The 27635-nt window shown below is 36.3% G+C and overlaps 1 protein-coding gene across 3 annotated transcripts in view; it reads left to right on the top strand.

Annotated features, from left to right (window-relative positions):
- LOC127972626 (cell adhesion molecule 1-like) overlaps nt 1–17053 on the top strand; it is a 184359-nt gene extending 167306 nt beyond the window's left edge. Inside the window, exons 9-10 of one of the 3 annotated variants that reach the window (XM_052576273.1) lie at nt 15980–16105; nt 16182–17053. In XM_052576273.1, coding sequence (XP_052432233.1) covers nt 15980–16105; nt 16182–16300 — 245 coding nt within the window. In that variant the 3' untranslated portion in view covers nt 16301–17053. The remainder of the gene's footprint in view (nt 1–15979; nt 16106–16181) is intronic. The other 2 variants (XM_052576272.1, XM_052576274.1) reach the window with 2 other exon arrangements.
- The last annotated feature ends 10582 nt before the right edge of the window (nt 17054–27635 follow it).

Below are 27635 nucleotides of genomic sequence, written 5' to 3'. Positions count from 1 at the left end.
ATTAGTAATTATATGTTAATGATGCTATTATTGTGTAATATTAATCCCATTATTCTGTGATGAAAATGAAAGCTAAATTATTTAATATATAATAATATATTATGGAGGGAAAAATACAAATATAATATAATATAATAATGTGTTTGTATATTGTACATAGACAAACAGACAGTTTTATAATTTAAGGGAGTATAATTAAAATGGAATCATTACAGTTTGCGCATGTAATGTATTTTAATACATTTCTTTGTTCAATATATTAATTAGAGCTGTAATCGGGCCTTAAAAGTTAGGCCCGACAGGACCCGAGCCCGACAAGTACATTTTGATTGACAGCTTTTTTAAAGCCCGAACCCGTTTACAGCCCGACATTATTCAAATGTGCGCACGCACACAGCTCTTTTGCCATTTGTCAACAATGAGTAATTTATTCATGTTTTAACATAATTTACTCATAACTAATGTAGACTAGACCACTTAAAGTTGGAATAAAGAAATAAAATAAGTCCTCTGTGATATCGTAACATCTCAGCATTCTAGACATAGGCTCATTTAACCTATAAATAGACCAACGCACCAATAAAAACGAGTCATTTAAAAAAAAAAAATAATTAAGATAAATTTTAAATTAAGATGGGTATTTGGCAATAACGAAATTAAGATAAAGTCTCCGCCGGATTTGCTTTATTTAATAAAAGAATAATGCCAACATTAGCGTAAATACTCTGTCAACATTATGCATTTAAGACTCAATGAATATTTAGTTATTATTTGAAAAACCTTTACTCACAGAGATTAGGCTAGGTCTACATGTTTTTGTGGAGGAAAATGATTGAATCCACTGTAGATGTCTTCAGCGCGTTCCTGCGCTCACTGATGGTGCGTCATTATTCACTCATTATTCTCATTATAAACCCGGTCAAAACTTTTCCACACCTCAGAGTTTGCTTTAGTTGCTGGTGCAACCAAAACGTAATCACCAGAGGCAAGCCTCCGTTACACCTGCTCAGCATTCATTTTTGCATCTTTCTCGCGCTAATCGAAACACATCACATGACCGCTCGTTTACCTCGCAAACCGGAGCGCAAGCCCGAGCCCGGCCCGAGCCCGCGTAAGATGATAGAAATTAAGCCCGAACCCGACCGAATCCCATCGGGTTCGGGCAAAGATCTTCAGCTCTAATATTAATTACTCTTTAACATAGTTTTCTGAAATTGACGTGCAATCTGGGTTATATGAAGCGACGAGAATTTTTTTGTAAGTGAAGAAAACAAAAATAACGACTTCCTATGGTCAATGGTCTCCTCTGTGTCACTCTATATCACCGTGCTGCGTTTGCTCTTTTGTCTCCTCTGCACCACAAGGTAGATACACGTAGAAACAGCACATCCTTGTGGTGCGGAGGACACAGAAGAGCATACACAGCACGGTGATATGGAGTCTGTTGACAAAGGAATTATTGAATACAGTCGTTATTTTTTGTTTTCTGCGCTCACAAAAATTGTTCCCATCACTTTATATAACCCAGATTGCACGTCTGATAGCAGATGGAGTATTCTGACGATGACTTTTCATACCTTTTCTAGACCTTAACAGTGTAATTTACTTGCCAGTCTATGGGACAGTCTCAGGTCTCCCAGTTGTCATCCAAAATATCCTAAATTGTGTTCCGAAGAATAATGGCGCTTTTACAGATTTGGAACAACATGGAGGTAAAAAAAATAATAATTTTGGGGTGGAGTATCCCTTTAATATCTATTTCATCTACATGATGACTGTTCAAAAATAAAATAAACGTGTGTGTGTCTATATATATATATATATATATATATATATATATATATATATATATATATATACTATTTAATTAATATATAAACAGATGAGTGTTTTTCAGTCATTTTAGCACTGTAAGTACTGTGTGTGAGTAACACTCTTTTCATTGAAGCCTCTGCATACTTGATTTTAATTGAGGTTTCTTTACCGGTGTCAAGCAGCACACCCTCCTTTCGTTTTTGTCTCTGCTACGCGAGACATTTAGCCTTTCATTCTCGCAGTTTATGCTTTCGCACCCCGAGTGCACTTTTCTCTTTTTTGACAAGTGTTTTATTTTCAATCCCTAACTGTGTAGCCTAGCAACAGGCAGCAGGCAACAGTTCAAGGCCTAAATATGGTTTTCTATGGAGGAGGAGCAAATGCCACGGTGAAGTACACTTAGTAATTTAAACATCTCAGGAAGCAAACATCTTTTGCAGTACCTGCCTCTACAATTTGTTTATTTCATTTGCCAGAAAGCCCCAGCGTCCCCCCACGATTCAGACAGGCTTTTGTCCTGTGTTTAATACTCACAAAGTTGGAGCTTTTTTTCTTTTTTGCCCCAGAGAGACCAATCACCTGTGCTCTGAGGACATCGGCTTCAACCAGACAGATAGATCAAATCCCCAGTGCTTTTACAAAACCCAATTCTGGGACCTCACCTCACAGCTTCTGCTCCAGCTGTCTATTTCTAGTCCAAAGCAGATTTCCTGCAGATAGGGATTTAGATCCCTCAGGTGAGGCGGAAGCTAATTTCTAGACAGGAAAGGTGTGATGTTGAGATACACTGATGATGGATAATGGTGAACCCTCGGCTAATGTAAACAGTCTCTCTTCTTTTTCCTCAGGAAGTTGCGATGTTATCCTTTCCTAGTTACTGTATGTTTTCTTTTTATAACAGTCCAGATTGTGAGTCGTTATTGACACATGGAACTGATTAGCAACATTTTCTATGCCAATTCGGTTTATTCACAGCTTTTTTTGACGCTGTTCAGTTGAGGTTGGCCTGCAGGTAGCGGTGTCTGGTAGCAGATGTTTGGGTGTCATGCATTTAATTTAGCATTTCAGGCAATTAAAGTGCAGAAGATTGTTCTGGATCTCCAAAGTATAACTAGATAGTGCTTTATATATACAGTCTTTACACAGCAGACTGTTGTAATGTATTCAGTACATTTTAAAAGCCTCCAGGGTTGGTTTCGCTCAGAAAGCTTACACGTGTCATGGGATTTGTGAGTACAGTTCTCTTGGGAGAAATTAAGATATCATCCATATGTACTATTAGTAAAGGGATTTGCTAAAACATATTTAAGGCTTATTCATAAACAGTTTTTCATTCAGTCTAGTAAAGGAATTGAAGTTATTTAAACGTGTAGTATGGAATTTTTGGCCACCAGGGGTCACTCAATCAAAATAATAACATAAGACGTACTTTGATGACGTCGGGAAAGAGCGTAAGGCTCATGGGAGTTGTTGTTCATTGGAACACGCGCTCTGTCGCTCCCTATCATTCCTCACTCATTCTAACTTAGTATTTTGACAATCACGTCTTTTTGAACGGAGAGATGTAGACGGTTTCAACGGCAACAACATAAACAAATGTTACTGCGCATGAGCGCTTTTGTGGACATAACTTAACTTCCGGTAGACTTCCAAATAGAATCAATAACAACAGCAAAGTCCCTCTAGAGTAGATATTTTTTGATAACAAACAAAATGTTTGCTGCGTGGATCAGGCGGACTTCATGAATATGCAATTCATTATTTGCCAGCAGGAGATGTTTTAAAGCATAGACATAAAGCGCGAGAAATAGAGGTTTCCCCAGGAACAGCTGTAAATGAAGCAGAGCTGGTACGCTCACACGCTGCTTTATCAGGCATATAACATGCAAGTCTTCCTTCAGAAATACAGCGATATTAAAACACCTGTGCCTCGCTTTGATATTTAAACATAAATGTAAGGAATTATTATTATTATTAAACGTGCGGTACGCAACGTTACTCAATGAAGTCTTTTTAAAAAAAAAGATCAGTTTTAAAATTGTGGCGAGTCTCAAAAAATAAATAAATGTATGGGAAACACATCCTGCAGCACAACCACCTGAGCCCAACTTCAGTCTACTCATCACCTTGCCTTTAACTGCGTTTGTAGAAGGCACTGCAGCCAGACTGATATACACGACCGTGCGCCCGATGAAACCGTCTATATGAGACCCCTATCAAATAAATATTCCATCGAGCTAGTAGTAATATATGTTAAAAAACACGGCCGCCTTTCGTTAATAATTATAATTACGTTATACTATGATATCGAACAAGTTAGAGAACTGCATTTGAAGCTACTTTATTCAGTTAGATATAGAACAAATGTAGATTTACATGAGAGCTAGTCCATCTGTGTTTTACACAAGACATCATCGTTTCACAAAATATACGCATATATAGAGTTAGCTGAATGGATGCATACCTGTTTATCAGAATACAAGCGAGTTCGGCATCTCTCTGTAGTTTCAGCTTGTCACGAAGCTCTCTCTATCTTGGAAATGCAACTCCAATATTTACCCGTGTCTTGTTGCTTCTCTTGTCCCAAAACCATCTCGGGTCATTTATTTCACCCGTGCGTTTGCGCTTCACAGAACGTGCAGGCAAAGCACAATCATGATCCATAACTAAGTTATTGATTGAGGTTTAAATACGAATATAAACAATATAAATATAAAAAATAATAGTGTCGATAAAGGCTACTACTTTTTATTCTTCGTCTCGTCTTTATTTCTGTTCACCTTTGTATTTGGCGGTTCCGCAGGAAGTTAGATAAACTAGAGGGGTCAAAGTTTATATGACGCCATAGACGGGCGACAAAACGGAAATAAAGAAACGTGCCGTGTCTTCGAATTAAACTATAATTTTCTCCGGATTTGAAAGTTCGTGGAAACTGTCGGGATGATGTAAGTACACAACTAAAAAATATATATAGCATAGATATAGTGATTTCTGCTATTTTTAAAGCATAAAAATTACATATTGCGCCTTTAAGCATGACAGTGTTAAATATTTGTTGATGTTAATCTTTAACCCAATACGAATCAGATCTCAATACAACAGTTTTTTTTTAGCATTATTTATATATAAGTTTTCATGAATAATTTTCATTCTTTTATTAATTTTAGTTGAAGTTTTAGTTATTATCTTTCAATTGTTTTGTGATTTTATGTTAATATTGTCATTGTTTTTATTATTTTTATTTAAGTTTGAATATTTCAGCTTTAGCTAATTTCAGTTAGCTGCCAAGGCAAAACAAAAACTTAATTTTAAGTTTCATTAAATATTTTTATTTTATTCCATTTCAGATTTATTTCAATTACTAAAAACAATTCACAGTAGGTTTAGTTTTACCTTACTATTACAACACTAGTATATGTTTCACAGACATACTTCATGATTTTAAACCAGTCTAAATCAAACATGTCAGAATTTTTTTCCCACAACAGTAAAAATAACAGAGGAAATTACTTATTTTTTTCCTGGTAAGAAATCTAATCCCATCTGGATAGGAAAGTCTTATGTTTGCAGGTATATTATTTTTTCACATTGTTTTTCCTAATTCATATTGACCTTCGTTGAATACTATAAGCTGAATTTCTCTCTGCGCTGCCTAGAGCACCTTCATTATCAATTTATACCTTCTTGCCAACTTTCTGGGTAAAATAACAGTTGGTGTTTCAAGCACTGCTGGCATCCCATCCCATTTAAAAAGAGAATGAAATCCTGAAGCGAGTCCAATCACAAAAACTGCTCCGAACAGGCAATCTAGTAGCAGCGTCATGTCAGGTATGATCCTCCATGTCATTAATTCCTTCTGATACACATATTATTACAATTAAACAGCACGTGAAAATAGTCACTCTCAAAATTACAATCCAAATCCAGTACATCATATACGTCTTCTGTAATTAATTAAAATGTACTTTTGTTTAGAAAATAAAATTCTGGACATTAAACCATGGTGCCCATGTGGAAGATGCAGGTTCGAGTCCAGCCTGCAACATTCTGAAATAAACTGCCGAAATAAGATAAAGGAAAGTGACCATCTGCAAGTTCTCCATCTGCATAACAGGGTTGGTTAATGCCGTAAGAAGTCATATAAGACATTGGCGAGTACCTTCTGCCAGTGCGGTTTAAATGAAGTGCTTTCAGCTTTATCATAGCAGAGTTTGGTGTTCTCTCAGGTGATTAAGTTTCAGTGAAACTTGTTCTGCCGTTACAAACAGGTTGCGACCATTTGAGCTCCCATTTAGCAGTACGGTTTTAATTACGCCTGTCTGCCGAGGGGGAGCAGCAAGCCGAGCGGCGGAGGCCGTGACTGTCTGCGAGCCACTCAGACATGGAGCACATATGCTGCACGAGAGCAAACGAGTGCCGGGTGCAAATGGAGGGAAGATGAGTAATTCATGGCACGGAGTCAAGTCAGTGCGCCCCGGATTGTAATTTAGTCCCGTTTGGCAGTGTTCACCTGAGTGCCAGCACAGCTTACAGCCCCCATCATCTCCCATGAGATGTCATCATGACTCAAGAGCGCACGGAGCCCTCTTCGCATTCCCCTCGTATACTTCTTATTTGTTTATGTGTTCATTAGGTCTTTGCTCTCTGTCAAGAGTAATACTGCCGTCTGGTGTAACACGGTGCGGTTTTAGGCATTAGGAGTGCAGTAGCGAAGGAGAAGAAAGTAGTTTGATGGAGTCGCCTGTTACAAAGAAATCACTTCTAAATTGTCAAAAAAGAAGAGGAGTGAGGTTTTGTTTGGTGTTTACCTCGCCAATTTCGGTGTGAATTATATTGCTGCGTTAGTGCCATATTGTTTGTAGTAGGTCACCTTGGTGAGAAAGCATCTGCTCAGAACAATAAACTCATGTAAATGTTGTGTTTGGGGTGTCTTCGGCAGGCTTCTTAAAGACAACGTGAAACCCCTGACGTTAAGCACGCCTGTTTAAAAATGCACTTCCAAAAAGCGAAATTAATAAATGTATGTATTAGCTATTTACACTAGATTCTTTTGTCAATGCAAGAACGCATAGGAGTTTTAGGTTTTAATGATATATTTATTAAATATGCATTTAAGTGTCAGCTTTATGCGAAAATGGCTTTTGCAAAGTTTAATAATAAATCACATTTATTATTTTTATGGGTATGGGTAGGGTGACTTTTTTCCTCACGGAACGCAAACAGAGTTTTTATGAAAATGTCAAATCTGTTTTTGTTTTTCCATACAATGAAAATGTTCAGTGGGTATTTTGCTTGGTTTATTACATGCATTATATTATATACACACATGTATTCATACTGCATATAGGATTTGAACTCAGATGCCCTTAGATTCTACACAATATTTAATAGTTCATTGCAAAAGATAGAGCAAGTTATGATGTTTTGATTAGACTAACCCTAACCCCAACCCCAACCCTAACCCTAACCCTAACCCTAACTCAATAACATTTTCACAATAACACCAAAAACATACTATAAATTGTATTCCATGTTGGCTTTAACTTTCTTTGGCCAACCAGCTTCAGAAAAAAAAAGCATGCTGGTCAATCCCAAAGCAGTCTGGACCACATGCTAATTTAATTGTTTAAATATTTTCAGCAATATTTGTATTAAACTGACTCTAAGGTTGGCACACTGCATGCTATGCGAGTGTGCAAAGAGGGATTTCGTCAGTTATTGGTGAAGTTTTTGTTGTTGTTGTTGTTGTTGAAGAGGTTCCAGCAGAAGTGTCTGTAGCCTCCAGAGGGAACGAAACTGCAGAGAATCAATGGAGGATGAATGTACTCATCGCTCTCCTGTGACAATGTCAGTGTCAATGTTTAGTTCCCTTTCTATCACTCTACTGTCAGAATTCTGCCATAATAAAACACTACTCACACGGCACATCAATGAAAAATGACACTTTACTTCACGACACAGACCACCGCAGTCTGCAGCTGGGATGAATCAAGCATTATCTGAAATCAAACCAAAACTGACAGAATTGTTTCAAGCATTAGCCGATGTGAGATGAACAATTTTTTTCTCCATTGTGTATGAGAAGAGGAGCGCTGAACTCTTCGCTGGGTGCCATTGTCTTGCTTTGTTTGAGAGGTAATTGTGTGTTAATGAGATGAACCCATGAGAGAGATTTCAAAAGCAAATTGAGTTGAGCAGGTGTTTGTTGTCTTGCATGTGCTTCAGTGTTTTAGATAATTAGAATTGCATTGTATTCCAAAATATTCACCCATTCAGTTTTGTCTTTTTAATTTAGCTCAATTGCAAACCGTAAACTAATCTTTTCAGCATAATGACAAGCAAATAACTTACACTACTGTGGATCAGTTTTGGTTTCCCTGCATTAACAACGGTGTTGGAGAAGCCTTTTTGAAATTACAGCGTGTCAAACTACAAACTAATCCAAAATTCAAATAGTTCATCTAAAGCCGAGCTACTATTTTAAAATGGAAGCAACTAAATTACAGCTACTGTACACGTTGCCCAAAAAGTAGCTAATGATATTGAAGCTTTGGGGGAAATATTTGTTTAAAATGACTATTTTTAGATTAAATAACTATTTTAGTATAACTTTTAATTAATTTAAAACGTAAATTACATACATTAATGATTTAAAGGGTTTTTGTATCTAACACTAACTATTAAAACTATAAAACAAATTTACTGTGCACAAATAATTATTATAGCATTTAACAAATCTTAGTCTTGATAGTGGAAAGTGTGTTTTGATGTTTATTTACTGGGATTAATCAGACTTTCTAGCATTATTTATGAGAGCATCTAGGATGAATTGATTTATTGGAATCAACCAGAATTTATAGCACTACATATGAGAGTTTGGGATGAACCGACTCATTACGGTACATTGGTTCATTAGAATGAATCAGATATTCAGCGGACAGGGTTTAAGATGAATCATTTTATTGGAATGACTTTATTCATTAAAATTAATCCGATTTCAGCACTTTGAATGAGAAAGTTTAAAATGAAATGATTCGTTGGGTTGAATTGATTCAATAGAATCAACCAGTATTTCTAGCATAAGAGAGAATACAGAATGAATCAATTCATCCAGATGACTTGATTCATTAGAACAAAACAGATTTTCCAGCACTCTGAATGAGAGAGTTTACGATTAACTGATTCATTAGAATCAACCAGAATTTAGAGCATCTGAGAAAGATTGGGATGAACGTATTCATTGGGATTGATGCATTAGAATGATTCCGACTTTTCAGCGCAACAGATGTAAGAGTTTAGGGTGAAACAATTCAATATATTGAATCAGACTTGCTAACACTACATATGAGAGTTTAGGATGAATCGATTGATTAGAATGGCTTGATTTATTATAATGATTCAGACTTACATTACATATGGACCAAAGGAACCATATATGATGAATTGATTCACTTAAAACAAAAGAGAGAGATTTTTGAGTGGTTTTGGATGCATTCAGGCTGGTAAACTAGCAAACCAGGCTGGTGTAGGATATTTTTCTTTCAGCAGGCCTGTAATGCTTTTGAAAAGTAAAGTTCACTTCACTTAACTCACTACTTTTTTTAGTTAGTTTGCACCTCAACACTGATCAACAATCGAACAGCGCTGCGGCTCTTACATTATCTATGAAGATCCTCCAGTTATACACTGAGCGCAGAGACTCTCATCCGCTGAGATGATCCCTGTGGCTTCAGCCTTATTTCCAGCACTTATTACAGTGAGTTTAAAAAGTAAAATGTGTCGACATTTTACATTGAGTCTCTGAACTTTCCCATCCTCATCTTGCCCTCATTCAGCAGGCGGTGTGAATGTGGGTTATAGCACACTCATCTGAGGAGGGTAATCTGAGGCTGGAGCTGTGCTCATGCTGTGGGGCTTGTGTGCATGTTAGTCATAATGTAGGCCAGAGCTGTTCCAGATGTGGAATACACCTCCTACATGCTCTTCTTAATAGCCCTATCATGAATTATGCATATTACACGTGGTACAAAAAGTTGCGGGGTTTTGTTTTTGGGTACAAGCAGAGGCAGCCATGCCACTCTTCTTTTTGAAGCTGTTATTTTTCGCATATTGCAATGCCAGTAACACTGAATTCATTATTTTGGATTTATTTCCCAATTTGTGCATGTATTTGTCAAATTTAATTAAATAAGTGTGTGTAACTGTTTCTACATTGTATTCTGTGGAGATATTCACACTTACATTTCCTTGTTAGAGTCTTGCTTACCATAGCAACAAGAGATTCTTTTTACCGCGAAGCTTCCACTGAAAAAACAAAAAAAAAAAACACAAAAGCAAAACCTAGAATGAAAAAAAGCATCCTGACAAAATACGTTTTTGCAAGCATAATATATTGAAACGATTATAATAGTAGATGTTTTGATGTTTGTAATTCGATTTCTATAGAAGATGAAAAGGAACTTATGAACTTGCATGCATTCTGACAAAATATTTTTTTATAGCATAATATAATGAAATGATCATGTTATAGTATATGTTTGATATTTATAGAAGATGAAATGGACTTTTGAACAGATTGGATCAATCTGCATTTTTATTTTTATCTGCAGTTATGGCCAGAATATGACTAACTTGTAAGACTTGTGAAACATTTTATTTTTTTATTTTTTTATTTAGCATATTAACTTTTTATAAACAATAAATAATATTTCTGTTGGATTCTGCAATAAATAACACCTGAGTATGTATTTTATTGTGTTTGTTTATATATAATATAATACAATATAATATAATATAATATAATATACCAAAACTATGGACAGATAAGAAATAGATGACTAATTTGCAAGACTTGTATAAATAAATATTGATTTATTTTGTATATGTTTATTGTGTATGTGTATATATTCATAATGATGATAATACAACTTGATGGCTAACTTGTAAAAAAATATTTATTTAACATTCAGTTACTTTTCAAATATATTTGTATGGGGTTAGTACTACAATTAATGTGGATAACTTTTTTTGTGCATATATTCATAATGATAAAAAATGTGATATTATATTAACAATTATGATAAATGATAGCAGTATAATATGATAAGGGGAAAAAAAAAACATTTCTCAAGTGTTAATGTTGGTGATGGAGCACTTGAGACTTTTCTGATGGGGCTTTTATTATGATGTGGTGGACAGCCATGTAATATATATATAAAAATACCATTGAGTTTTAAAAGTATAGTAAATAAAGCTATAAACACTGTAGCAAAGAGCTCTGTTATCATCTTCACCCATGTCAACAGTACTAAAGAGATGCTTTTCACCCAGTAATAATGCATCAGCGTACTGCCAAAATAAAGGTCAGAAATAGACGCATTCAGTGAAAGTGTGAAGTTCTCCATTGCTTGTAAAAACGCTACATAACTTCAACACTTCTTTATTCCAATTGCCAAAGATAGCTCAGCAGGCAGCGAGGTGCCAAAATAAGTCTGGCTGATTTTATCAAAGATGCCACTTCTTTTCATTGTGGAGTAAACGACACGTCTACAGTCTCCCCGATTCAAAGCCCCTGTTTTTCTTTCCCACGTAAAGGATGCGCTCCATTTAAGCGGTTTAGGGAAGGGAATGCACGGAAGCGGATTTCTCTCCAATTGAGAGCTTTCTGCTTTGATTGCAGTGCAAAGGAAATGAATTATTATTTGAAGTTGACTAATGTTTCCTTGTGATTACAAACCAAGCCGGTTGCTTGCAGCAAGTCACTCAGAAAAGCTGAATGGCTGTGAGTTCGATATGAAAAGGCCTCTCACCAATAGACTGTAGACGTCTGCTCCGGACTCTTGGCATATTTATCATTACATCTACATAATTCAGGGGAAAAATGTCACCAGCCATATGCTTTGTGGCATGTAGCAGGCTGCTTTTAGAGCATATTTTGGTATGGCTTTGCATTCGCTGACTTCACTTTGTGAATGTGATTTAACTCACAGAGAGCCACAGATAGTAGCAAATGTCTTTGTCACCCCTGTGACCCACGAGCTCAATTTAGAGACTCTATCAGGAAAACATGCTTCAAAGGCTCCACATGCTCAGGGTCCAATCTTTGTTTGGAAAGGTCTCCCTTTGTACCCCGGGACCGTGGTCCTTTCTCGCCCCGAATCCGAAAATGGGTTCATGTTCAACCTCTCCTTAATGTTTTTTCTTTTAAAATGTTCTCGCCTGAAGAAAATCTGTCGTTCAGTGCCTCAGTCAAATGCCGTGTGATTTACGTTTCTTAGCCACATTGTTTCGCCTAGGTGTCCTTGGGTGATCTGTGATTTGTTTAAAAAGAAATTTCCCTTTTCATTTCATCAGTGTGGCTTGCTCTCGTAGCCCTGAGACGAAACTCGGGGGAATGACCTGTGCGGAAAACTCGAACCTAGATTTAAAAATCCAATAAAAGCGGGCCGGGCGAACAGATTTGTGAGCTCTGTTCCTGAAGATTTCCCTGATTACTTTTTGAAGTGCCTTTTAGCGGGAAATGCCAGAAATAGACAGGAAGGCTGTAAGACTACCACATTATATCGGCCTGTCATGCATAAGCCTCATATTCTTGTGTCTTCGCCGCTCACAAGAGCTTGGCCGTTCCACTTTGGTCCGCAGCTGCTGCAATGACAGTGGCCTGCAGTTTAATTAGTCACTTCAGCACAGATGCAGAATGAGACTCATAAAACATGAGCTCTCTGGCCCTGCAGCAGTGCATAAGTCTTCCCCCCGCCTCACCCTGCTGTAAATCAGGCAAAAGTCCTCTTTATTTCCCAATAAATCCCACTCGCATCCCCCCGCCTGCTTAACACAAGTACGGTTTGTAAAGCCCACCACATGCCGTTTAACGCTGGCCCGTTTGGCCTTGTGGTCCCCCAGTCCAGAATACACATTATGAAATGGCAGCTTGGGTCAGGAGCTCACATCTTAAAAGAACAGTTCATCAACAAATAAAAATTTGCTCATCCACATGACTCCAGTCTATTGGTTAATGTCTTTTTAAAGCAAAAAGCAGTTTATAATATTTCATAATAACACTTCCTCAGAAATCCAACGACATTTCTGTTTAAAAATGCTGGGTTACGCTGAGAATCTCTCTATCCTGTAGGACGCAAAAAGTCCATGATCTGATTGTAACTCAAAGCAGCTGCATTGCTTCATCGGAGACAGGCTCAACCCAGCAGTTAGGTAATAAAAAAAAAAGACCAAGCATTAATAATGACCCAGCAACTTAGTTACAGAAAAATTACCCAGCACCTGGGAAAAAATATAAAAAATAACCCAATTAAATGTCCCAGCAAGATGAACCCAGCATTTGGGTTGAGAAAGTAACCCAGCATTTTTCAGAGTGTAGCTGTTTTGGACCATTTGGAATTGTGAATAGTGCTGGATATGTGCATATTTCTCCCCTGATTCAGACAAGATGGCTTTCTCACCAGAAAACTGAACTTTATGGACAGAGGACTTGTATTTTTGCCAGTAGCAACATTTTTAATTTCAATGTGTTAGATATCACCAAAACTAATAGATATCACCATACTTCCTAGGCTGATTAATTACATGAAAAAAAAAAGTATTATAAATATCATATTTTTTTCCCCTGAAGTGAGACATCTAATTAAATATGTATTAATTTAAATACATTTCCAGAACAGAAACCTGAACATTAAATAAAGCCAATGTTTCGTTTTGTTAACATACTGGAGTCAAAGGTGTCACAGAAGGGATTTTTAAATCAGAAAATGTGGTCTACTGGGGGGGGGTAATTTTCACCCTGTTTTTAGGAATAAAATGTTGTATAAAATCAGAAAAAGTATATATAAACAAACCCCCTCTGTCAAAACTGTTACTGAAGGGGAGATTTATCTGCAGTGCATGAAAAAAAAAATAATAATAATAATTTTGAGAAAATAGCCTTTAAAATATTGTAAATGAAATCTATAATGAAAATATACCCTTAAAAGAGTATTTAGCATGTTTTCTTCCCACTAGTCTGAATAAATGCGTTATGAAAAGCCAAACAGCCCCAAATCTCAAAACTGACCAGTGCATGAAAAATCTTTTTTGCCTGTAGTGTCTCACCTTAAAGGCTATATATGAGCTTTCCATTACATAATTCCTATAATTCCATGTGCATTATATAGTCAATGAAAATTGTATTCACCCCCAAATTTCCTCTAGCAGGCTAAGATATCCGTGGCTCTGGACAGTTAATTTATCTGCTGGTGTCAAGCGGGAGGCAGGAGGGGGAGGAGGGGCGGAACCGGGCCGGCGGAGAGAGCGGGAGGGGGCGGTACTGCGGAGAGAATGGAATGTGACAGTGCTCCTCTCCGCTGTGTTCATTCCTAGTCTCATGCTAATTAGCACTGGGAACTGGCTGCCAGAGCCATGAGAGGTGCCTCTGGTGCAACATGATGCAATGCAGGGCTTCCCTGTGCTATATCAATGCACAAACCTCTGTGGCTCATATCAAAGCGGCATCATAGTAGACTATCATCCTGCTGGGCTGGATCTGTTGGTTTGCTGCAGGCAGAAAGGGGTTTATCAAAAGATGTTGTTTTCACGCCTTCGTCGGCATTGACATGTATTCAGTCATTTAATGTTCTAGGTAGGTTAATTGGTTAGAGCTCTACATGCTCTTATTAAATCCAAAGAAACGCGGTTAATGAAAAATGGTAGGTCGGTCACTGAAGCTTTAGCTTGTGTTGATTCTGAAAATGGAAAAGGGCAGCTTCTATCACTCTTATACCTGATGAAAGGCTATTGATTACAAAACTGAATGAGTAATATTGAGAGGAATATAGAGTCTGGGTTCTGTTGAGGCACTTTCAGTCTTTGCTCTCAGGTCTACATTCTTTCTCGTGGTTTGGTTGCTAGGCACTTCATCAGGAAACTTAATTAGAATGTGTGCAGGGTTTATTTTCTGTCTGTTCTCTTACAAAGCATGTCTTCAGCCATACGAGCCACTGCACCAAAAGCTCAAATAAAGGTCTTTTGCTACGTACATAAATGGGGAAATGCACCAGCAAATTGTCTACAAAAATAAAAATACAAAAATGCTGAAGGCTGAAGGCATTCACTGTAAATGCCTCAAGTTAATTTAAGAATAACAACATTATAATGTCTAGTATGAATAAGAGATTTGCAAAAGATTACATTTAGAAACACTGAAACTTTTAAATGTGACAATGCACCAAAACAGACCAAGAAAAAAATGAAATAAATAATGTCAGTGTCTAATGTCAGCCAGTATCCAATATGGTGCTGATATATCTGATGATCTCTATATATGCTATCATTCAAAACTTTGTCAGTAAGAAATATCATTTTTATTATTTATATTCATTTTATCTATATGTATTTTATTTTATTAAAATAAATGAATGCTATTATTAAGCAAGGGTGACTTAAATGTATTAAAAGGGACAGTAAAGAATCCAAGAAAAAAAGAAATCAGGTGGTTTCCCCATGCACCAAATCAGCATCAGCAAGGATTCTGAAACATTCAGCTTTGCCATCACAGGAATAAATTACATTTAATTATATATTCAAACAGAAAACCTGTTTTTAATTTGTATAATATTTCATAATATTACTTTTACTTTATTTTTTTATCAAATAAATGCAGTATTATTAATGAGCAAAAAAGCCAGTCTTTATAAATGCATTTTGGCTGTTTTACCATAGTGACTGGTAGATCTGCTTTTTGCATTCTCTCTTTTCCAAACATTTTAACGTGCGTATATGCTATCTATATGATTTATTTCATTCAAACCAGCTTAGGCTGGCAACTTCATCTCCCCAGTGTCAGTGTTGGCTCAGACTGCTGATGTTTCAGGATCAAACCAAACAAACTGTGTTTGAGTATGTGCTAGTCTGTGTCATGCTATTTACACATTTACAGGAAATGTCACAAACAAGAGTATGTGAAAACCGTCTGCCAGATTCACTGAGAGGTGTTTTTAGTCTAAAGATCAGGCATGTGTTGATTTGTATCAGGATGACTGTGAATATAGAAGGGAGATGGCATTCATGTATTTATTTAAAGCAGAACAACATCATTTGACAAGGGATCTCACACTCAGTTCCTAACCGAGAAGGTGCCTTCATTTCTTTGCGTTTGTGTTCCTCTTTGACACAGATTCAAGAGCAGATGGAGCGCCTCAGAAAATTGATCACGCCGTCATCGGCGGCATTGTCGCGGTGGTTGTGTTCGCCATGCTTTGTCTCCTGATTGTTCTCGGACGATATTTTGCAAGACACAAAGGTAAATCAAAATGCTTTGGCTTGATTCGGGATTGTTTTTTTTTATCTGTGGAAATGACAAATGTCCTTGTTTTAAGGTACCTACTTTACCCATGAAGCCAAAGGAGCGGACGATGCCGCAGATGCAGATACTGCCATCATCAACGCAGAGGGGGGACACAACAATTCGGATGACAAGAAGGAGTACTACATTTAACTCTGACTAGACCTGCTAGCTTCCTGTGCTGAACAGCAAACTGTGGACTGCTGGGTTGGGAGGGAGGGGTTGTGGGTTTCAATCAGGCTGGATTCGCACCTGTGCAGCTGAAGAGATGGTGAGGAGAAGGTGCTGCCATCGAGACGGACGGGGTGTGGGATGGCAGAGCACTAGGAGAGCTCAATTTTAGACCGCTTCACCATCCAACACCTCCCGCTGGGGCCGGTTTTGTTCAGTTTCGACATTCGCTAAGAATTTTGTGCCTTGTTCTGTTCTTACTGAAGTTCCCACTTTCATCAGGACACCCCACAAGCCACTGTCTCTCGAACGGTCTGAACCCACGGTTATTTTGTTTTCGTTTCATTTCGGTTTTAATTGCCAGCGCTCTCTCTTACGCCGCTCTGTCTGCAGGTCTGAAAGAACGCCACACAGATAAAGTTTCGATGTAAGATTCGGTCACAGAACGACCGCTTGGGTTGTTTTCATGGATTGGTTCCAAGTAATTTATTTGGCAAATTGCCTGTTGCTCTCCTCAGTCCCTTAGAGAAGATAGAAACCTCTTTTGTTGTGACCAGCAACATTCAGCAGCAGTATTGTGTTGTTGCATTATTTATTAGATATACTGTATCTAAGATTAAAATCGGCTTGTGTTGATATTAGGGCTGTCAATTGAACACATTACTTCAATAACATTATATATATATACATATAATGGTCAATATATATATATATATATATATATATATATATATATATATATATATATATATATATATATATATATCAATATATATAAGTCAATAATGCCCCTGACCCATGCAACATGCAAAAAATTATTTATAGTTTAAGTACTCTATAACTCCTAAGTCCTAAGATGTTATTATATTTATAAATTAATCATATGTAATCATTATTTATGAAATAATCAATTAATTCAAGGGTTAATAATTAAATTTACAGTTTCATTTTGTCAAGATTTTTTTTTTTTTTTTAAGTTTAACTTCTCATATGGTGCATTAAAATGTGGAGCTCATGGCGTAAGGTGCAAAAAAAATGTTTGCATGTCAACAAAATATCACAGACTTAATACAATAACAAATCCTCTTGATACTGGACAGACAAGACAACCTCTAAAATGATTTACTGTGGACTGTAGGTTGATTGATTGACATATTCAAGGATATGGAAATTAAACAAACAGTATATTGTCCTCCTATGCCTAATTTGAATTAATTTGATGAATTCATCATCATACGTTGTAGTTGGTTGGATTAAAACTTTTAAACGATTGACAGCCCTAATCGTTCCTTAGGTATACTGTTTGTGATTATAATCGGCTTGTGTTGATATTCATTCCGGCTTGTATCGCATTATCCATATACCAGCTTCACTCACAGACTAATTTATTGTAATTAACGCCCAAGCATTAAAATTGAATGCCAAAGCAAAGAAGAGCAGATCGGCTCCTAGCTCAGCTGTACAGGACGGCCGTCACAAAGATGTCCCCTCATGAAACAGAACATATCTATCAGAGTGTAAAATAGCTTTCATTTTTTAGCTTGTTCTCATTCAGTAGGCTCAGTATGAGGTCGAGGTCAGTGAGTTTCTCCGAATATTGTTAGTGCTTCTGTGCGCTTCTCATAGTGACTTAAAAAAAAACTTTCGTACTAAATGATATAGATGGAGCCTGTATGTTGTAAGCCATACTCACAGTTGTGCCCTCCAACACATTTCGGTTAGCAGCTCTTATTCTCGATTCCTTCGATCCGGTTTATGTGTAGATGCCAGATTGAATGTAATAGCTCTACAATAATGCAATACTTGTGAGTCCTGGATGTTACGTTTTTCTCATCAAACATGCTTTAGTTTCAGGTGATGTATGCGAGGGAGAATTTAACCAGGGACATGTATTATGTTTCCTCACTTGTAAATGTATTATAAATGTATAGAGCGTGAAATTATTACATTATTGTAGAGTTAGTGAAATATTACACTCATACCAGGCATTGTTTCATATCTTTGGCCTTCGTTCAGTGTCCTAGACAGTTGGACAGATGCGTATTGTTTGTGATTAAGTACATGGGGGCATTTTGGAGTTATGGTGAGAGTGCAGTAAATATAGTAAAATCCTTGTGACGAAATTGTTTGGTCATAGCGTTTACATGAATATGTGTATTATCAAGTGTTATTTTAGTTTTTTTGTTTATTTGTTTTTATTAGTGTTTTTTCCTGAGATTATCTGACAGGTGAGCATTATTTAGTTTTGAAACTAATAAATTATGGTATATTCATGCAAGGGTCTTGTAGCTAATGCCACTCTTTATACTTGGTTATGTGGAAAGAAATGTTCTTTATGATTGTCATTATATGTTGTACAGAATTTTGTGGATTTATACAGCAGCAGATTTATTTAAACATATCATGTTCTGGATGCCTACAACACTAAACTAAACTGATTGAGAATGAAGTAAATGAAAGTTTAATTATTGCCCCCCAAAAATTACTTTGGCCCCAAGTTCATACATTACTATTCAAAAGTTGGGGGTCAAAAAGATCTATATATATATATATATATATATATATATATATATATATATATATATATATATATATATATATATATATATATATATATATATATATATATACATGAATACTTTTATTCCACAAAGATGACAGTAGTGACAATAAGACAATAAGTGACAATAAAGAAATGTATAATGTTAGAATATATATATATATATATATATCAAATAAATTCTGTTCTTTTCAACAGTCTATTAAAAAAATTAAAATATTTATCATGGTTTCCACAAAAATGTTAAGCATCACAACTGTTTTCAACGATGATAATAATAAGAAATGTTTCTTGAGCACCAAATCAGCATTTTAGAATGATTTAAATCTAAAAATTCAGCTTTGCCATCACAGGAATGCATTAATTATTTATTCAAATAAATGCAGCTTTGGTGATCATAAGAGACTTATTTCAAAAACATACAAAAAATCTTACCAACCCCAAACTTTTGAACTGTAGTGTACATAAAAAAGATCAATATGTGCATCCAATTGACATTCCAAGCATGTGAATAATAAAAAAAAGTCATTTACAAATGTATATTATATCATTTCGCTCAATTATCATATTGTAATTATAATGGCATGAAGCTATTTCCAACTTTGACATCAAGTATGGAGTGAGAGCTACAAAGAGTCATAACATGGTGAGGGGTTTCCACAGAGGATCCACCAAGCTATACAGCCAGATCACTCCTTTCCTTTCTTTTCTAATGTTTACTTTAATATTTACAAGTCAAATGGTAAGTGATCTAAAACTGCCCAAACCTGAAGAAGAAGAAAAAACCATGCACACACAAACATACCTTCAGTGTAGGTTTGATTCTGCCCTGTCTCAGGTCTGTCTACGAATTCATTTTTTGCATCTCAGGTAGAATGCAAAAGTGATGCCCCATATCTGAAAGAAAAGACTTTTAAGTTACAATCAAAAAATCCTGCAGAATAGAGCATGTTCGACATGTTTTATCTGTACTTCAGATGCTGTGCACTGTGTAAATGTTCATATTACTTTGTATAGATAGGTCACAGCAGATGATAGGTTTATTTAAAGAAAATAAATCTAAGACGTGGATCTTAGTGCGTACATTTACAATTGATTTTCCATTTTTAGACAACCTGTACCACCAGAGCTTTTCTTCATTGTTTCCATAGGTTTTATGTCAGATATTTTGTCTCATCTCTGTACTTTGTATTCCTGTGTAATTAAAGTTATTTACATCTTCCCGATTTCACTTTGTATTTGACCATAAAAATACATTTTTACAGAAATGGAGCAGTACTGTCTTAATAAAAAGAGGTATTGATGTTCAAAAAGCAGTTTAATTGTGTCTTCTACGTTTACTGAAACTGATATCCTTCATGAAGTGTCCAATTAGCACCGTTCCAGACGTGCTCTACACCACTTTATATAGAAACGTTTGGTTTCTTTCTAATTGCTAAAATAGACTCATTTGTCATACTGAGGATGAATTACCTGGTAGCACGTTTCATCGAGATTCGTGCTTTGGCAAAGCTGTAAACATATGTTGTAAAATTCCAAACCTATGTGCCAAACCTAATTACGATAAGTGAAACATGAGGAAAAACAGAGCAGAAACAGCAGCGTGTTAGTGTATAATTGAGCTTGTGTTGCATTGGAATGAGGAGACATGCCAGATGACTTGCACTTTTGTTCTACTTTTGGCACTTATGAACCTTTATGACTAATAAGAAACTATTAATCCGTTTGATCTAATTATAATTAGTAGTGCTTTGCGAAGGAAAGCAGTACTATTAACATCCTTGACATTAAGGATTTTGAACAAATGCAAAAATATTACCTATCAGAGCAACCAATCAGAGCACCCTAGCAACTAAACCACCCAGAGCCCTTTAGCAACATTCAGAATATGTATAAAATGTGTTCGAATTACTTGTGTAACAGACACCGTCTCGTAAAATCTGCATCAACTCCTTCCTCTTGCGTAATGTGAAGAAAGTACACATTTGTGTTGACTGCATTATTCAGTTCACATTGAACTCTTTATTAATTTCCAGCGCATTTCATAAGCATAACTGTGAACATCTCTGCCTAATGAAAAAGGCTAAACCACCCATGAGAAAAAAGCACTGGAGTTATTTATATACGGTCTTTCAGTTTGCTGTTCTTAAGTTCATGCATGAAGTTCCACTCGAGAGGGTCATTGATTGGTCATAAATTCTTAGGAAGGGTCGGTCAGCGAAAAATACAAGTTATAACTTTAATGCTTTCAGTGCTGTGGTAAATATCCTCCCGGGTGAAATAAATGTGGTCTTAATTGAAGAACCACACAGTTTCCTCGAAGCTGAGTTACAGTACTACTACTTATTATTATTTGTAAGAGCCACAGAGGTGGTTAAATTTAGTTTATATATAGCATCTGTTACATGCTATCAATTGCATTTATTTATTGGGTTTACGCTTTTATCTGAATTGCTTTACATTTGATCAGATTTTGCAACAGGTTCAAGTTGGTCACTCGGATTCGCCTTCTGTGTGAGATGTGCTTGATGCTGTACATCACTTATCTAAAGACAATGGACTTTTTGCCTGTGAAATTTGATCTGTGTGCCAAGTCATTGTGTCGCCATACTTGACGTCCACCGTTCTAATTTGAAAGTGACCAAAGACTTATATTTCAGTCTCTTCATCACACAAAGTGATTGAATCATATGGATTAATTTCTCGCATCCAAAAACACTGTACGAATATAGAAACCTTTCTTCTTTTGCCGAAAGGGTTTAGCAAAAACAACAAAGTCATTTATACATCATTGCAGGGCTGTCGAAATGACTAAAAAATGAAATTCAAATTTTCTACTTATTATATATTTCATATATTATTTGAATTATATTTGAATTTAAAAGGCATAATTTCAGTTAGAGGAGGAAAAAAAAGCTTTTGGCTTATCTCCTGAGGCCACAAGAGGGCGCAACGAGCAAAATATTATACACATTTCTTCAAAGCGTAATAAAATAACATGACTATCGTTGGGAAAAAAGTGCATAATGTTTAAAATAATGTTTATAAACCATAAATAATTAATAAAGTTATTAAACAATAAGGGAAAAAAAACAAGAACATGCATGTATGTATTGTTTATTACAAAGGACCGAAAACCAGTCTCAAGCGCTTTCCGCGAGCATGATTCGAGACGGAGTGGAACACAGACAAATGCATTTCAATAATTTGTTCATAACCACTCATACAAACCCCACGCCAATACAGTTTTGCGTAGGCCCCTAGAAGTCTAGGATCGCGAATGTGTTCAAAGCACAAAAACGTAGTAAGGACATTGTTAAAATAATGACATCTGTTGCTCAACCGTAATTTAATGAAGCTACGAGAATACAAGATGAGCAAAGGTCTTACAGGTTTGGAACGGCATGAGGGTGAGTAACTAATGACAGAATTTTCATTTTTGAGTGAACTATCCCTTTAAGACTGACTCATCAGCCGAGAACATGTGAGCTATCTCAGATCGTGAGAATTCAGATCCAGAACAAATGTCTTACCAGACTATTGTGTCCAAACCCAGGACCGCAGCATCCTGCCTGTTTGGCAACAGTTTATGTTACTTTTAGGTGCGTGAGGAGCGCAGCAGGCAGCTTAGCTGGGGGTTTGCTCCTGCCTTGCCCCTGACCCACATTCTCAGACGGAGCAGGCAGCAAATAAATATCTCCATCGCTGTCACTGGCTCTGTGTCTGAGAGCTTGATCTTTCCCATGGCTGCTGTCAGTGGGAGAGGCAGCCTGCCTCGGCTCAGTGGGAATACCAGGTTTGCCGGTGAGTCATCTCAGTGTGAGAGAGAGGGAGAGAAGAAAGTAAACTTCTCAAAAAAACGGTAATAATTGATACTTGGGGTTATGGACCGGACGCTGCATGAGCTGACACTACACCGGCCTTTATATTAACCATGTCTGGGGCACAACAGCATGAAACTTCTCTGCACCGGCTACATGTCAAATGACACGTCAAAAGATTGCGGCGGCACCGAAAATAATCCTTGATAAATGGCCAACATGACATTAACCAATGCAAGCATTAGTCTCATACATCACTCTCGGACAATGTCCCCCCAGGCATGTTTTATGATTCAGATACAAGGCAATATTTCTCAGCTGTAAATGTCATGTTTGACTGTGCAGTTTATCAGCGATCTGTTCCCTTCAGAGCGCGCTAGTTTCGATAGGATGTGGAATTGATTTTATTGAAAAGCTCGTAACCAATCTCTACCTACAGCTTTCCCTGCGTGCCACTCGGTGTAGCGGAAAGCAGCAGTACAATGTCTCTCCACACACAAACAGCTCCGACTAAAAGAGCTGAGTCACTGGCACTGTTATCTGAGATTGACACATCCACTATTGTCTGAAAGTTTAACTGGCAGAATCAAATCTCAAAGCGCTTGTATTAACCGCCTATCTTTTAGCCATCTTATTTGGTATTGTTAAAGTCTAATTGGTTTTCAAATTAATTAAGGTTTTAAAGGAAGTATACGTGTCTACACAGGCAAAGACGGAGTTTACCAGCATTGAGCCTGTAGTCAAGCGTTTTCATCGTGCAGTCGATGCAGTTTCTTCGCATGTTGTTCACCTAATGGGTTTTACTTGATAACAGTGTTGTGAAAGCTACTTTCAAATAGCTTGTCAAGCTACAAGCTACTCGTGAATCAAAGAAGTTCAACTGCAGTCAAGCTACTAAAAAAAAAAAGCAGCAGTTAGATGCATTTGCTCATAGTAAGAGTAGCAAACGGCTTTAATGCTATTTATAGGGGGCAATGTCTTGATTAAGGTGACAGTCAACTTGAAAACATCACAAACTGCAGACTTTAAAGAGACCCCTTGTAAACAAAAGGTAAATGTGTCTAGAATGGCTATAGTTTTCCGTGACAAGGACATAAATGATAAACTATTATAATTTAATTATATAAAGTATGAAAAAAAACGTAATTGTCATTATATTTTCAAGAAAAAAATGTAATTTGTACCAAGGGGATGAAAATGCTAACCTGCTCCCCTGGCTGATGCGAACTTGAGGGATTATTTTAATATAAAGTCCAAATATTTTTATTCAATCACCTAGTAACCACCACTAAATTAAAAACAAAAGGTGTGATATTCCGAACATGGTAACTACTGTAATTATGAGAGTGGGAAGTGATGCCGTCTGGGGGCGTTTACCCCACAGACTAGGTTTGGAAAAAAAATGATGTCATTCTGAAAATATAATTACATTTTCCTTGAATAGCATATACTCCCTTACTACAGGTCTTACGTTTCTCATATCATATATAACTGTGATGTTCTGCAAAACAACAAGCTTCAAAACACTTTTTTTCTTACTTCTGATAATTAGATCAGTTAACATGAAATCAGTTTTCTCTCAGAAAAGTTGCTAGTGTAAACTTCACAGTGTATATTTCTTCACCACTTTTCTCAGCATAGTTCATAGCACCAAAAAAAAAAAAAAAAAAAACGTTTATTTAGTGGTTAATTTTGAACTGTGTGGGGGGAGATGGTTGTTACAATATTACAATTCAAATAATGTACTTTAATACATTATACTTAAAAGCACACTGAATGCAATGTTTTCAGACAACGGACTTCATGTTAATTGCAATTAAATGAAAAATGTGTTATCTATACAGTGAGCTGAACTTGACATACTGTCCATAGATGTATACATCTAGCTGAACTATAGAGTGCTGTTTTGACCTGCTTATATAGAACTTAAGTACATCTTTATATGTAATTTCATACTTACATCTACTGTCTTTGAAATATAAAGTATACTGTCGAATGTACTTACAACAATTTGTAGTACAGTAAAATATACTTAATGTCATTCCTATTGAAACTTGCTTGTCACATCTTTAAATACGCTTTGTAATGACAAATAAGCAAATTTAATACATTTAAATATATTAACTATAAAAGAAATAGTGAATATGTGCTTCATTTTGATTTCAAAATATCAACACAAAGTGTACTTCTTTAAATCATGACAAAACTATAATAATTAAAACATAATTTAAAATGTAATTGCAAATTATTTAATTTGACATAATTACATTAACAGCCTTGAAACTGAACTGTGGCCTTTTCTTTCAATAACATAATTATTTCATGCGAGTAGTTTTTTTATTATTATTATTATTATTTGTGTATATGTACCCTCATGTCCTTCCAGATCATAATTTACCAAGTAACACTTTCCAATAAGATCTTATTAGTTAGCATTAATGCATTATGTACTGTAACATTTCACAGAACATAATATTAACAGATACCACTTTTGATCTTAAAATTGAAATTCTGAAATTATTATTAAGATAACTGATGTAAAAGTATTGTACATTATTAGTGTGTGTTAACTAAGGTAGCTATTGTAAAGTGTTACGGTGTATTCACTGAGAGTGAGTTAATAATTACTAAATTGCAGGTGAACTTTACCTTAATCTAAGCATTACACTTTATAAAAGCAGACCTAAACTGCCGAAGGGAATCAAATCGGCAAAGTCCGTTCATTTTCTGAATCTGTCTAAGAGCTATTTCAGTCCAGTGAAGGGCATTTGTCTGATCTAGTCTCATTAGCAACTATGAAGAGACATAACAAAGAAATCCAGAACTCTCTAGTGACAACAGTGACGTGAAAGTCTGTTACCAGCCAAACAATGATTTAAAAATACTTAAAGCAATTGACATTTAATAGACGGGTCTGACATTCCGCCAATTAACAATAAGTGCTTTAGGATATTCAGTGTTCACAAGGGAATCAGGATTTAGGTCTTGTACATTGTAACCCATTTGCAAGTGCAATGGTGTCTCACCCCCAAGAGCTTTTGGTTTATCTCAACCCATCTTGACAGAGCAGCTCTCTGTGAAGAAGATCGTGACTGTCCTTGATGTGACACCAAGGACTGAGCTCCACACAGTGAACACTTCCTCCAGCAGATGTTACTGCAACATCCATTGCTTCTCTATAGCTGAGTGCACAGTGATTACCGCTTTGGCCATCTTATTTCTCTCCATTTCTCACTGCACATCACCTCTTCCTGCGGACAATCACAGGACAGGAAAATAGAACGCTTTAGCCCCGAGAGGTCTGCTTAGATAGATGTCAGCCGAGTTGTGCGAGTAATCTTTTTGATCTGTTGGCCACAGCAGGTCTAGAAAAACAGACAAGTTGTTTTTATATCTCATTGGGGAATCAAAATTGAGTGTCCACTTCAGTATGGTGATTGTTTATTGAAACGTCTACCGCATGAGGTTTATAGTGTTCATAGAGTATCACTGCACTCAAGTGCACAGTGACCTCTGAGAAGGTGAGTGTGTTCATTTATACAAAATATTACAAAATAGACCATAATTGTATTTTCATCAAAAATTAAATGAGAAGAAGCACCTTTTATATTATTTTGCTGTTTAAAAAAAAAAAAAAAATTTTATTGTTGTTGTTTTTGCCATGACATTTAAAGGGTTGCAGATTTAGCTCAAATGATGCTGTCACTCATAGGGGAACTATGGGTTGTATTTACTGATACACTTTAAACCTCGGAATAAACATCAGTAACACACGAAACTTTAACAAGGCTGTGAACGACCTGAGAGACAAGGCATGAAGACCAATGTATGCAATCAAGAAAAATATAGAACTTGACATCCTAATTAGAATCTGAAAAAAATCATCCAATCAGTTATAGAACCAATCTATGGATGTGTGGTCTGGGGTCCGCTCACAAATCAAGACTTCAACAATTGGAACAAACACCCAATAGAGACTCTGCAGGCAGAATTCTGTAAAAATATAATTTGGGTAAAATGAAAAACTCCACACAATGCCTGCAAAGAAGAATTAGGGCTGTACCAACTAATCATTAAAATCCCCCCTCCCCCTCCCAAAAAAGCCATTAAATTCCATGCACACCTAAAAAGCAGTCATAGTGAGACCCTCCACCATAAAGCCTTAAACTACCAAGAACTGAACCCAGAGAAAAGCCCCCTCAGCCAGCTGGTTTCAGAACTGACTTTACAATCCAAAACCCCAGCTAGACATAATCAAATAATTAAAACACAGACAGACCTGACTACCAAAAGAAGACAGATTGAGATTATACACAAATTAGGAAAAACATACTTCCCCAAATTCACAAACCAGCACAAAAACTTCAACCAGGTACAACAAAAGGACAAACTGCCATACATTCTGGGAGAAACCTCAACAAGCTCTAACCTGGCTGCAAGGTACATCAAGTCCTGCCATGATAAAAGGACAAGCAGTAGAACAGAACCACACACAAGTCACATCAGGAACAAAACACTGTACAACACACACAAACTGACATGACAGTATCCAGTCCTTCTCCTGTCTCTTTATTAGAATTTTGATTAGTACTTTATATGCTATATACAGTACTTCTACGTATATTTGTGTTAAATGCTTATTTAAATGTTTGCTTTGGCAATGTAGATATTTTTTTTTTACCATGCCAATAAAGCTACTTGAATACTGAATGTTGAATCTACTGATAAACTTACAGGTAGCATCACTTAATATTAAGTATCTTGTTTGAGAATTGGGGTCTGAATGGTGAGCTTGACAAATAAAAATAAACATTACAGTATTCTTAAAAACAGAGAAAAGTATTCATTTCCAAACGACATAAATATTATACTTTTAAGGAATGTTACCTTTTTTTCTTGACTGGGGAAAATCATGAGGTTAAATTGTTGCACACAA

Source organism: Carassius gibelio, chromosome B15, assembly GCF_023724105.1.
Source record: "Carassius gibelio isolate Cgi1373 ecotype wild population from Czech Republic chromosome B15, carGib1.2-hapl.c, whole genome shotgun sequence".
In the NCBI taxonomy this organism is placed as follows: Eukaryota; Metazoa; Chordata; class Actinopteri; order Cypriniformes; family Cyprinidae; genus Carassius; species Carassius gibelio.
Note: the sequence above shows the minus strand (reverse complement) of the source record. Positions and strands in the feature narration are given on the sequence as shown.